The sequence below is a fragment of the Drosophila innubila genome, chromosome X (assembly GCF_004354385.1).
Source record: "Drosophila innubila isolate TH190305 chromosome X, UK_Dinn_1.0, whole genome shotgun sequence".
Lineage (NCBI taxonomy): Eukaryota > Metazoa > Arthropoda > Insecta > Diptera > Drosophilidae > Drosophila > Drosophila innubila.
In genome coordinates, this window is record NC_047626.1 from 7,568,509 (window position 1) to 7,581,972 (window position 13,464).

The window sequence follows — 13,464 nt, forward strand, 5'->3', positions numbered from 1 at the left end:
ATTGCATTGCTTTGTTGATTTGTTAATGAAATTCAAATGTTTTTATTTTCTAAAAATTTATTCTAAATTTTGTAGACATATAGGCTTTACATTTTTTTTTTATTATCCAATATTTATTGTTATATCTTTGAAAACTAAAGTTTTGTATACTCGTTGTATTTTATTTTGAAATAAATATATGCTTTTGGGTATATTCAAGGTATATAAATTATTACATCATAATCATCTCTTCTTTTTTTTTAAGCTGGTTCTGCTCAAATTACTGGGAATAATTGTTCCTTACTTTCATTTTATCTTTAAGAACTATTATTTTTTTTTCTCTATATATTTGAAGATTAACATGCTATTTAATAATATAAGTCATATTGTGTCATCAACTATAATTGATCGGCAAATCGAAGATTCTCAATTATAATAACCTCTTTCTCTTCCCTACTCTATCTCTGTTGCTGTCTTGCTTTCTATCATATTACACAGCTGGGTTATACCCTTTTTAAGATTAGTTCCCTTGGCATTGTCGCTCGACCATTGAACATTGACCATTGAATTAACCGAGCGCAACTCGGGCAACAAATGTAACATGAAACAATTTGCAAATAGGCTTTTAGCTTACAGTTACACGTTGTTGTTGTTGTTATTATTATTATTTGTATTATTTGTCGTTGTTGCTGTGTTTTTTATTTGACAGTTTCAAGTTACGTTTTGGGTATCAGCTTTCGGTTCTCGCTTTCTGGGGTTCTTCATAAAAAGCAATAACCATATTCAACGCATTGTTAAATATTTATATTGGGGCAGCCATAAAAAACATTAAAAAAAACACAACAACAAAATGCGAAAAAAAATAACCAATAAAAAATATATGAAAAAAAAAACAAAAGGAAAAGGAAAATGCAAAATGGAAAATTGCGAAAGAAATTCGCTTCATTTGGCAACAAATTGTTGTGACGGCTTCGGTCAATGCGAAATCTTTGTTGTTTGTTGTTGTTGTTGTTGTTGTTCTTACAGTTGACGGTTCAACAACTTTTGACACACACAACAATAACAACAAAACACACACAGAGAGAAAAAAACACTTAAAAAGCAATTGGCAATTGGCATACAACGAAGAGCATTAAAAATGTTGGCAAAATTAGAATTGTACAATCAACAGATACCCTGTTAAGTCAAATTGCTGCACTTAAGAAAAAAATACACTGGTAAAAAGCGGGCTTACACATCAAGTATAAAATTTTAAATTTAATAAAGATTTAACAACTTATTATGATGCGATTTCTGCTTAAGAAATAATATCAACAAATAAAATAATTTCAAAGTTAAACAAAAAATATTTTCTCAAAGGTTATTTTTTTATATTAATAAAACAACTTTATGGGGAAAAATGCAAAAAGGACAATCTTACAAGTGAAATGTTTTCTCTTTTATTTTGTTTTGTTACTATAATTTTTTTATTTTATTTATCTCACCTAGAGAACAGTTTTTTTTTATTAATAAAACAACTGTATGGGAAAAATGCAAAAAGAACAATCTTACAAGTTACATGTTTTCTGTTTTATTTTATTTTTTGACTATAATTTTTAGACAAATAGTCTAAGACTTCATATATTTATCCCACCTAGAGAACAGCTTTTTTTATCTCTATGCGGGGTATCTATAAAACTGACATACCTCGCAGTTCAAATTGTAAACAGTTGTCAAACAATCGAAATAAATATATTTATATCGAAATAAATGGTAATATAGCTTAAAGTATTTAAAATGAATGTCACAAACCGAGGCGCAAGAGGAGCATAGCCATCGAGATTATCGCGATAATTGCAGGGTATCAAAATACTAAAATGGACAACAGAAAAAACCAAAACCAAAGCAATTAAATTTGTTCAAATCGATTTAAGCTGACAGTAGACAACAGCACAAAACCCTATGCAAAGATCTCAATGGAAGGGACTAGGGAAAGGGAATGGTAAGGGGGTGGTGATACTGCTATACTTGTGGGCGTTGGGGCGTGACACTATATAGCAATTACAACCGCAAATGGCAATAAAATGACAGAGTAAAATGTAACAATCGTTACACTTACACACACACACACACACACACACACACACAAGCACAAGCACAACAATCTAGCTTGAAATGGAGAGGCAAAGTGGGCGTGTCAAGCACCAGAATTGTTAGCTGGCCGCTAGAGGGCGCCACAAACAATACACAAATTGGAACATTAGGAACTGGCACCCAAATCGTTATCGCAAATTGTCGCCACAATTAAGAGAAGGCGAAATCCCATTGCCACGCCCACTACTACCCCCAACTCCCCCTCCCAAAAGATATCAGAGATCCCCACAAAGCACTTTAATACTCTAATGCCATTGGTTAAACATAATATTGTGTTCCATTTGATAAGCATAACAAAAATAACATTTAAATTAAGTAAACATTTAAACAGAGCCCAAACAAAGCGCAAAACGGAGACAAGTGACGAATAAAATAGCAAAGGAAATCAGAGAATGAAAATAGACAAAGTGCTTTTCAAAAAAAAAAAATAATAATAATAATAAAAAAGGTCTTGGAAGTTTTGTTTTTATGATTTTTATCTTCCTTTACCCTGCATTTATTACAAGTTGCTATGAAAAAGGGTAGTTTAACGTAGTGGAAAAAAGTGCGAAGTTTTAGCATTTATACAAAAAAATTAAGTACAGAAATTATATAAATAATTAGCTTTGCAAAGTTGAGAATCTCCAAAAATAGCAAACCAGTTTATATATACATAGATATAGGGTAACTCGTAGTCAGGCACACTCAACTAGTCGCATTACTAGTTGTATCTTTTATTTTACTGCGCTGGGTAGGGGTAGCCAAGAGAGGAAGAGAGAAAGAGAAAGAGGAAGAGGGAGAGGGAGGAGGGGTGCTCGTAAGCTATGCAACAGCAATAACAAACGAAATATACAGGGTAAAAAAAAAGGAGAAAACCATTGAGCAAATATTTAACAAAGCGCAAAATTGCAGCATTTTTCTTTTATTTGCGTATTTAATTTGTTTTGAGGTTTTTCCTCAGTGCGCAAAAAAAACGAAACAAAAAATCGAGAAAAGCGCTGACAACAAAAACAATTACAACAACAACAACAAGAGCGGCAACAACGCGAGAGCTGTGTATGGAAAAATAAATAAATAAAAACAAGTAAGAACCTTGGCAATTGTTTAGCATACGTGTATATGTACGACTGTCAGATGCTCTATTTAGCCTACGACTCAAAAAAGTATGCTATATTTTCAAGTGGCAAAGTTAAGAAGGTTTTGAGTAGGAATAAGGCGAAAAATCGAGTAAATTAAAGATTTCTAAATTTTTCCCAATCTTTTTTTCACTTTCTCTCCCGCTGTCTCTTTCTCTCTCTCTCTTTCTCTCTCGATCTTTCTCTCTCACACTCTCACTCTCTATCTCACTCAGTCTCTCTCTTCTCTCTTCTCTCTCATTTCTACTCTCTTCTTCTTTCTTTATTCTCTTCTCATCTATTCTAATTCTCTTATTTCTTCTATATCTTCTCTTCTTTCTTCTTCTATTTCTTCCTCACTCTTCTCTCTCTTTCTCTTTCTCTCATTCTCTTCTCTTATCTCTCATCCTCTCTCTCTTTTTTTCTCTTTTCTCCTTCCCCTCCTCCTTTTCTTCTTTTTCTCTCTTTCTCCTCCTCTTTTTTCTTTTTTTTGTATTTTAAGTCCAGGAGTTTAGTAACCCTACTACTACAATTAAAGGGTATGCTTATATGAATTACAAATATTAAACTAACAGACACATATACTTGCACTCACTTACACACACTGACACGCACACACACACACTCAACAAAGCGGCAAATGTAAAGCTTAACAGAAGCTTAACAGACACACTGAAACAGAGCGACACAGCGACAGTGCAAGAGGGAGAAAGAAACAGAGATATGAGGACAGTGGACAGCAAAGAGAAAAGAAAATGAAAAGAGGCTGTTGTATTTGTATTTTGTGTTTGTCAGCAAAAACCGCAAGTTTCATTTGTTGCAGTTGCAAATGCAGTTGTTGTTGCAGCATTTTGCAACACTTATTTGCAGCATTTTCTTGTTGTTGTTGTTGTTGTTGTTGTTGTTGTTGTTGTTGTTGTTGCTGCTGCTTTAGCTGCAATTGTTATTAATAAATAATTCATTGGCTTTTGCGTGTTATTTTTCAGCATTTTCATGTCTTGGCACTTTTGAGAATATGTTTTTATTTTCATTTTTGTCTTTGCCTTGTTGTGCCAATTGCCCCCAAAAAAGTTGTGGTAACAACAACAATAACGTTGTTTAATTAAGGCCAACAAGCAAAATAAATGCTGAAGGGGGTCGACGGGTCACCGATTGTTGTTGTGTCTTCTGCTGCCTTCTCTTCTTCTTGTCTCGTTCACACTTTCACCTAATCGAAAAAGAACTAACTACACTGATAAAAAAAAATGTTGATGCAGACTCAAATTTATGGCTAAATAATGTTAGAATTAATATTCCGCAATGAAAGAATGCTTTTAAATTTTGATGCAGAATCAAATTAAAGTTGAGTTGTCGATTTTTCACGAAAATCGATTTCAATAACTCTATTGATCCTTTTGCCGATTTTTCGATGTATTTTTACATCACTAATTTTAATAAATTTTATATTATTTTATTTTATTTTTTCAAATTATTAATAAAAGAGAACACTTTTTCATTTTATTTATTTCTTTTCATTCGCGAAAGTAAAGTAAATATTCTTGTTTAAAGAAACCGTAGTTTTTATCAGTGTAGGCATATGATGAAAAAAAGGATGAGCAACAGAAGGAAGCAAGCAGTAGAAGCAGAGGAATCGTACACAAAAAAGCGGCCCACTCAATTTGAAGGTTAAATCCAGCCGCCGCCCATTCACACAGCAGGTGGGCGTGGCAGAAGACAGTTAGGCACCGCAAAGTGTCACACTTTAACAGCATTTTCATTAATCAAGTCGCTGCCAACCTGAGCAGAGGCAGCGACAGCGACAGCGACTGAGGCAGAGACAGAGACGGAGACAGAGACAAAAACAATCCAAACAGAAGTGAACTTTTTTCATCTTCAGCCTTTTGTCTCTCACTTTACTGCGGGGATTCTGTTTCTATTGTTCTTCCCCTTCTGCTTCTTCTACTTCATCTTCTTGTTGTTGTTGTTGCTATTGTCACTTGCGGTTTTGCGTCATTTGCTTAGCTTTGTCTCTTCTCTCTCTTACACTCTCCTACTCCCTCTCTCTCTCTCTTAATCTTGTCTCTCTCCCGCATCATTTACTGCTCAGCGCGTGACGTTAATTGAATAACGTAATGAAGTACGTAAACTGAGCTTAACGCCATTTGTCACAATTAATGAGCTAAGCACGCGATACGTAATGAAAATATTTGTGACGTAAGGCAGCACAGGGACCACGTAAAGGGCAAAACTAACGGCATTCAATTACGCAACGTAAGACTGCAATTTTTGAAGCTAATTTACAGTGCCAGTAAATCGTACAGTTGGTCAAGTAATTGCTTTGACCAATAAATGAATTTAAAATAGAAATAAAATATATAAGTAAAATTAAAATAAAATAAAAATATAATAAAAATATAATAAAAATAAAAAAAAAATCCAAATAATGTTATTTTTTACAAAATACAGTCATTCAAGCCATTAGTATGACCAAATACAAAAATAGAAGTTAAAATAATTTATAATTTCATTTATTTTTTGTTTGTTTTAAAAATAAAAACCTAATAAGTTAAACAATTTATATAGTCCAAGCAATAACTAGACGAACTGTATTTGAATTATTATACTGTAAGCATAATCTCTTGGAAATTGTGATTGTGAATGATATCAAACTGTTGTCAGCGTCAAGGGTGATCCCTTTATTTTTGGCTCCCATTGCTCAATCGTTCAGGTGTTTTGCTTAACTTTTAAACCCTAATTTTTGAATGCTTAATCTTTTTAAGTAGAGTACACTGAAAACAAATCTTGATTTTAAGAAGTATTTTTTGAAATATGAACATATATATGCATGGTATAATTGTTAAATTAAGATTGTAACATTATTTTAAGAATAAAATGACAATGACTCAAAATTAAAATATACAAATATGTTCAAAATATTTGTCTAATATTTGTCTCAAAATATTGAGAGCTAAATAAAAAATTGTACTTAATCAAGTATTTAATATTCAATATATGTCAAAATATACTGCAATAAATTAGTCAATTAGTTGACAACGTTTGTGATTGGTTTTATCCCGTAATCTCGGAATTTTCTCTGTGTAGCAAGTATTGTCATCTCTTTTACACACGTATACTCACAAGTTGTGTTTTTTTTACTTTGTTTCTTTTCAGCTAGCAAGTTCACTGCTAATTGCGAGTTTAGAGCCAGCGCACAAAAACAACAAGAACAAACAATAATCTGCTAAGCAGAGGAGGCCAAAAACAAAAAGAAAAAGCAAAACCAAAATAAAAAAGGAAGCAATAATTAATCACAGCTTTAAAAACAACAAGAACAACAGAGGAATCAAATTAACAGCGCGTCAAAAGGATTAACAGCCAGAGAGCGTGTGCAAGTGACAGTTGGATTGAGAGCGTCAGCTGTAAACGGCTGAGCGCGAGTGACAGAGACAGAGGCGTTCCACTTGTGTGGAACGTGTGTCTGTGTGTGTGTGTGTGGATAACAATTAACATTCCCTCACTCACTGCACTCACTTAACATGTTTGCCTTTGCAGCAATGAGAGAGGCAATGCGACAGCCGCGATCGCTGTTAACGCTGCTGTTAACGTGCTTGGCGCTGTTAATGCTAGCAGAGGAAGCAATTGGAACACATCGAGATTGGATACAAAATTGCAGTAATTGTCATTGTCATTGGAATTCGGGCAAAAAGAGTGCCGATTGTAAGGGTAAAAAATTGACAAAAATTCCACAGAATATGAGCAATGAAATGCAAGTGATTGATTTCTCCCAGAATCAAATACCCGAACTGCGTAGCGAAGAATTTCAATTGGCGGAATTGCAGAATCTACATAAGCTCTATTTGCGCAACTGTACCATACAGGAGGTAAATCGCGATGCGTTCAAAGGACTCACCATACTGATCGAACTGGATATGTCCAATAATCAGATACGGGAATTGCATCCAAATACGTTCAAGAGTCTCGAGAAGATCCGTAATGTGATCATCAATAATAATGAGATTGAGGTTTTGGAGAGTGAACTTTTTACCAAATTGCATTATCTGTCCCGGGTGGAGTTCAACAATAATCGATTGAAACAGGTGCAATCGAATGTCTTTGGTCGACTCGATCTATTGAAATCGATTTGTTTGGAGCGCAATCAATTGACGTATTTGAATAAGGAAACATTTGCCGATCTGCCCAAATTGCATTATTTATCACTGCAGGGTAATGCCTGGAATTGCAGTTGTGATCTACAGGAATTCCGGGACTTTACCATCGCCCATCGATTGTATACGCCGCCCACGGATTGCCAGGAACCCGCTCAATTACGTGGCAAACTCTGGAGCGAAGTGCCATCCGAGAATTTCGCCTGTCGTCCCAGAATTCTGGGATTGGTGCGAAGTTATATTGAAGGGAATCAGGATAATATAACGTTACCGTGTCGCTTTATGGGCACTCCACTGCCAAATGTCACCTGGATCTATAATAAGCGTCAATTGAATCCGGGAATCAATGATCAGCACATACGCATACTCAATTCTGTGGAGCAACTGAATGTACAGCAACAACCTGCCCAGGTGATGACCTCGGAACTTCGCATCTATGGCGTACGCACCTCCGATAAGGGTGTGTACACCTGTATAGCCGATAATCGTGGGGGCAAAGCGGAGGCGGAGTTTCAACTGATGATCAATGGTGATCATATGGGCATTACGAGTAATTCCGATGGTCTCAGCTTGGGAATTAGCGGTGCCATTGGCGCCTCCACCAGCGATCCGCAAACAAGTTTATTCCTTGTCATCTGTGTGATTGCAACGACATTTCTCGTCCTACTGATCGTCCTGGTGCTGGCTCTCTTCTGGTATTGTCGTCGCATCAAGACCTATCAGAAGGATAACACTATTGGCGATGGCTTGATCTCCTGCAAACTGGACAAGACCCACAACAGCTCCATGCTCGAGGGCTCCGTCATCATGGAGATGCAAAAGAGCCTCCTCAATGAGGTAAACCCCGTGGAGAAACCGCCTAGACGCACCGACATCGAGAGCGTCGATGGCGGCGACGATGGACATGAGATCAAAAAGACATTACTCGATGACACCGCATACGGTAAGTGGAGAAATCTGAGAGCTTTTGTTATAGATAAGTGATTTTAGGAAATACCAAGCACTTAGATCAAGGGATTGTCTATTATCATCTTAATGTGAATAGTTCTCAAAAGTGACAGTTGTACTTTTTTGGATTTTTAATGTAATAGAAACTTTTTTTTTTTTTTTTTTTTTTTTTAGTTTTTATAGGAAAATCTGTAGATAATCTATGATAATAAAAACACAATGAACTAAAAATAGCTACGATAATTATTAATTTTGTAAGCTAAAACACCAAAGTACATTATTTTTTTTTTTTTTTTTTAGTTTTTATAGGAAAATTTGTAGAAGAAAGTATCCATATGATACTTAAAACACAATGAACTAAAATTAGCTACGATAATTGTAAATTTGCTAAGCTATAACACCTAAGTAAAATCCCAAAGCTTAAAGAGGTTACTAAATCTAACCTTACATTTTTCAAGGATAATTTGTAAAAAAAAAAAAAAATTAACCAAGTTTAAAGCTATTGAAAAAACTGCAAATTCTAGATAATTAATATAATTTACTTTTATAAAATAAAAGTATAGATCAGTTAATTACCTATACTAAAATAGAACCATACTAAAGGCATTCCAGAAATATGAATAAGGTATTATATAAAAATTTTAGCTTTTGTTGATTTAAGATAGGATTACAATAAGTTATTTCAAATCAAACATGAATTTTAGAGATCTTAGAGAAGTTTACAATGAGAATGATCTGCAGAGAAAACTAGAGAGAGAGAGAGAGAGAGAATGAGAGAGTGAGACAGAGCGCAGAGTGAAAAAGAGACGTTTTTAATTTATCATCCATATACAATGAATGCAATTAATAAGACAAGTTTTATATTCGATAACATTTGTTAATATGTTGATTAATCGATTACAGCTTGTATATCGATAATTTCCAAACTTCTTTTTGTTATTGTCATTCACAGGGAATGCATTTAGAGAGACTGGAATGTCAGCAACTTTTATTTAAATACATTTTTCGATGTTGCTCATGTAAGAATGTAAATTATCGAGACAAATTTGCAATTGTAGCGATTTTTCGCATGTTACAAGTGCAACAACAACAGCAACAACTATGACAACAACAATAACAGTTACAACAATTCAAAATGGCGTCTATGGAGCATTTGAAGCCATGACACTTAAGTTTCTGTTTGCTTTGTCCATTCACAATAAACGACGTAGCGACGTGTGTGTATTTGTTCAACTTAGTGAGTGTGTGTGTGTGCTGTGTGTGTGTGTTAGTGCAAATTGCACATTTGATCTATTTGTCGAATATTTCCAGTTGAGTGCAACAGCAGTTTGAAAATTTAGCTTCGCATTCGCATTTTTTTCACCAAAGACAACAGCAACAACAACAACAACAATACACACACACGCACGCACACACACACAGGCACACACACGTGTCTAAATGTATATATGCCATATAGATCCATTTGTAGATACATTTGTATCTATTACTTCCGCCGCATTTGGCAACATTGGCCGCCAGCTCGGATAAACACAAAAGCAAACACAACCGACATTCAACAACACCCACAACAACAGCAACAACACCATCCACAGCAACAACAACAACAACAACAAGAACAACAACGGATATTTGCTTTAAATTTCCAATTGGCAATTGCAGTTGGCAATTGAATTGCAATGACAATTGAAAAGCCAATTGAATGCAATTGATGTACTTCATTGTTGTTGTTTATCGTTATAGTTGTTGCTATCTTCATTGTTGTTGTTGTTGTTGCTGTTGCTGTTGCTGTCACATTTGTTGCTCTGTTGTTTATTGCAGATTTTGGCAAAAACAATCGACGACATGTGCCAAAAAGCTATCAGAGATTTATCAACTCAATTGAAAGCGATTATTGTGCCAATGACACGAGCTTAAAGCACAAGCCAAACAAATCATTCAACAACTTTGACAGACACCATTTCGACATTAAATGATAGAGAAGTTAATTGAGAAGCTGCATACCAAATTTCATAGCTCTAACTTGAATAATCGCTGAGTTCAATGAGTTTGTTCTTAATTCTATGGGTAAATTAATTTAAAAAAGATCTTTTAATTGCATATCTGTAAATATTTGTGACACTATATAAGAGAGAAGTTAATTGAGAAGCTGCAAATCAAATTTAATTAGTCTAACTTAAATAGTGACTGAGTTCAATGAGTTTGTTCTTAAAAAAGATATATTAATTGCACATCTGTAAAAATTAGTAACACTATATGAGAGAGAAGTTAATTGAGAAGCTGCATACCAAATTTCATAGCTCTAACTTGAATAATCGCTGAGTTCAATGAGTTTGTTCTTAATTCTATGGGTAAATTAATTTAAAAAAGATCTTTTAATTGCATATCTGTAAATATTTGTGACACTATATGAGAGAGAAGTTAATTGAGAAGCTGCATACCAAATTTAATAACTCTAACTTGAACAGCCTCTGAGTTTGTTGGGTTATTCTTTCATCTGAAGAGCAAATGGAATTCAAAAAGATCTATTAGTAGCATATGGGTAAAATATTGTGAAATAATATGAGAAATAAATTAATAGAGGAGCTGCATACCAAATTTAATAACTCTAACTTGAATAGTCGCTGAGTTTGATGAGTCAGTTAATCATCTGGGGAGGAAATTGATTTCAAGAAGATCTTTTAGCTGCATATATGAAAACTTCTATCAGACTTGTGTTTAGTATGAAGTTTGAAAGGCCAAATTTAAATGCAATTTTCTTGAGAAAATTCCAAAAACTTCTCAGTCTGGGAAGTTTAACTTCTCTAGTACTTTCTTTCAAACAAAATTGATGCTGAGGTCTCTCTAATTCCTAGCACCATTCTCTCTGCATATACTTTATCTTTACTTCAGATATACTTCAGCCTCCTCTCTCAGTCTCTCGTCAAGTACAGATCTTATCTCTAGAATAAACTAATTGAAATTAGTATTTGAGTGAATTTTCGAACTTTCCCAATAAGTTAAGCTTTAGTTTAAGTCTCAAAGTAGCTTGTCTAACTGTCTATATATTTTTTGTATTTTCTGTATCCCTGGCATTAGCGAATCACTCGCGCGATGATGAGACTCACTCGGTGGCTTTATCGGACACGACAACAACACCGCGATCCCGTCACACCTATGTGGATGATACCTATGGCAATAGCCTGCCCCCGGATCTATTGGCATTTCCCGCACGCGTACCCCCCACCTCACCCTCGATGCAATCGTCGCAGTCGAACATACCCGATCAGGTGATCTACGGCATACGTTCGCCGCCACCGTTGACAAGTCCGGTTTACGCACACATGACACCGCATGGCATTTACGGCACTACAACAATTGCGGCTGCCACACACAATGGCTTCATGACCTTGCAACATCCAAAGTCACGCAATTTGGCACTGATTGCCACCGCCAACAGTCGCCATCAGCAGCAGCAGCAACAACAGCAACAGCAACAAATGGTACTGCAACATCAACCGTCATCGGCATCACCTTTTCTGCCCGCTCCCGTTGTTTATTCGCCCGCCCAGCCGGTGATCATGAAACAGGGCTACATGACAATACCGCGCAAGCCGCGTGTTCCCAGCTGGGCGCCCAGCACCTCAGTGGCAGCATCGGCCGCCCATCATGTCAGCGAATTTCAGTCGCCCACCTCACCCAATCCCAGTGAGACCGGTACGGCCACAACGGCCGAGTTGCAAGCGGAGCCGGTCTACGATAATTTGGGATTACGCACCACAGCCGGCGGAAATTCCACCTTAAATTTGCACAAGGCACTGGAAAAGGGAGCACAACAACAGCAACAGCAGCAACAGCAGCAGCAGCAGCAACAACAACAACAGTATACAATGCGGGATCGCCCATTGCCGGCCACGCCCAGTTTGACATCAGTGGCATCGGCATCGGCGAGCAAAATCTATGAGCCGATACACGAATTGCTGCAACAGCAACAGGCGATGCAGGCACAACAGCAACAGCTGCAACAGCAACAGCTGCAGCTGCAGCAACAGCAACAGTTGTACAACACTGAAACGGAACCACTCTATGGCGCTAGACATCATGGTATAACGATATTGCCAGGTTCGAGTATTAGCGGTGCCGGTTTGGGTTCTCCAGGCGCAGCAGCCGCAGCAGCAACAGTTGCTGTCACATCGCCAACACACAGCAATAACAACAGCGGGGATTCACCGAAAATCGCCAAAATACCGCCACGTCCGCCGCCAAAGCCCAAGAAGAAAATGTCCGTGACGGCAACGCGCAGCGGCCAGGGCAGCACAAGTCAGCTGTTCGATGATGAGGGCGAGGATGGCACCGAGGTTTAGTTGCAGCAATTACCTATTTAAAAAAAACATATAAAAAAAAAAATACAGCACAAGTAATTGCAATTAACGAATTCATTCAAATTGCCTTTTTAGACGAAACAGTAACAGTAACAGTAACAGAAAGCGAAAGCGAAAGCGATACCGAAAATCAACTGCAGTTAAAGATGCAGCAGAAGCAGTAACAGATGAGGAAAAACACATGAAGCGTTGCAGCCCTGGCAGCGAACGCCTGTTAATTCAAAGTGTTGTGCAGCGCATGTTAATTAACAGTGGCCAGCTATGATAAATGCAGTTCACTGTTAATTAACAGTTGCAGGCGCAACGGTATTAACAGCTGCAGCTGTTAAGCCAATTGCTGCATATGTTAATTAATAGCATTGCAGTTACAGCTGCAGCTGCAGCTGTTAAACTTAACATAACATTCTATTTGTCTGTCACTCCTGCTCACTCTCTCTCTCTCTCACTCTCTTACTCTATCTAACTCTATGTATGTATCTCTATCTCGCCCGCGCAATTAGCGTGACTTGTGTGCCAAACCGACTGATGTAGAATTTAGTAATTAAATCGTTGAGGAAAACGTACGAAAGAAAGAAAAATCAAACAAGACGAACCACAAAACAAACAACAAACAGATAAAGCACCGAAAATATGCATGCAGTATATACTAAAAAAGAAAAATGAAAATACTACGATATGAATGTATGTACGTTAGGGTGAGCCAAGCATGAAAAATAAAGAATTGAGGGACAGAGTTAAAAAAAAGTCCGTAAAGCATAAATCCCCAAATACATATTTAGCACAACAGTATGTAAAAATCCCATT

At 36.5% G+C, this 13,464-nt stretch overlaps 1 protein-coding gene across 1 annotated transcript; it reads left to right on the top strand.

The window, feature by feature from the left end:
• Window positions 1–6,352: 6,352 nt before the first annotated feature.
• Window positions 6,353–12,685, top strand: LOC117782814. Its single transcript, XM_034619861.1, has 2 exons — window positions 6,353–8,294; window positions 11,378–12,685. Exons 1-2 carry the CDS (start codon window positions 6,722–6,724, stop codon window positions 12,640–12,642), a joined length of 2,838 nt encoding a protein of 945 aa, XP_034475752.1. The 5' UTR covers window positions 6,353–6,721; the 3' UTR covers window positions 12,643–12,685.
• Window positions 12,686–13,464: the final 779 nt, after the last annotated feature.

Coding starts and splice junctions, on each gene's coding strand:
- LOC117782814 (XM_034619861.1), top strand. CDS start 6,722: ATGTTTGCCTTTGCAGCAATGAGAGAGGCAATGCGACAGCCGCGATCG. Junction 8,295..11,377: donor ACTCGATGACACCGCATACG/GTAAGTGGAGAA, acceptor CCCTGGCATTAG/CGAATCACTCGCGCGATGAT.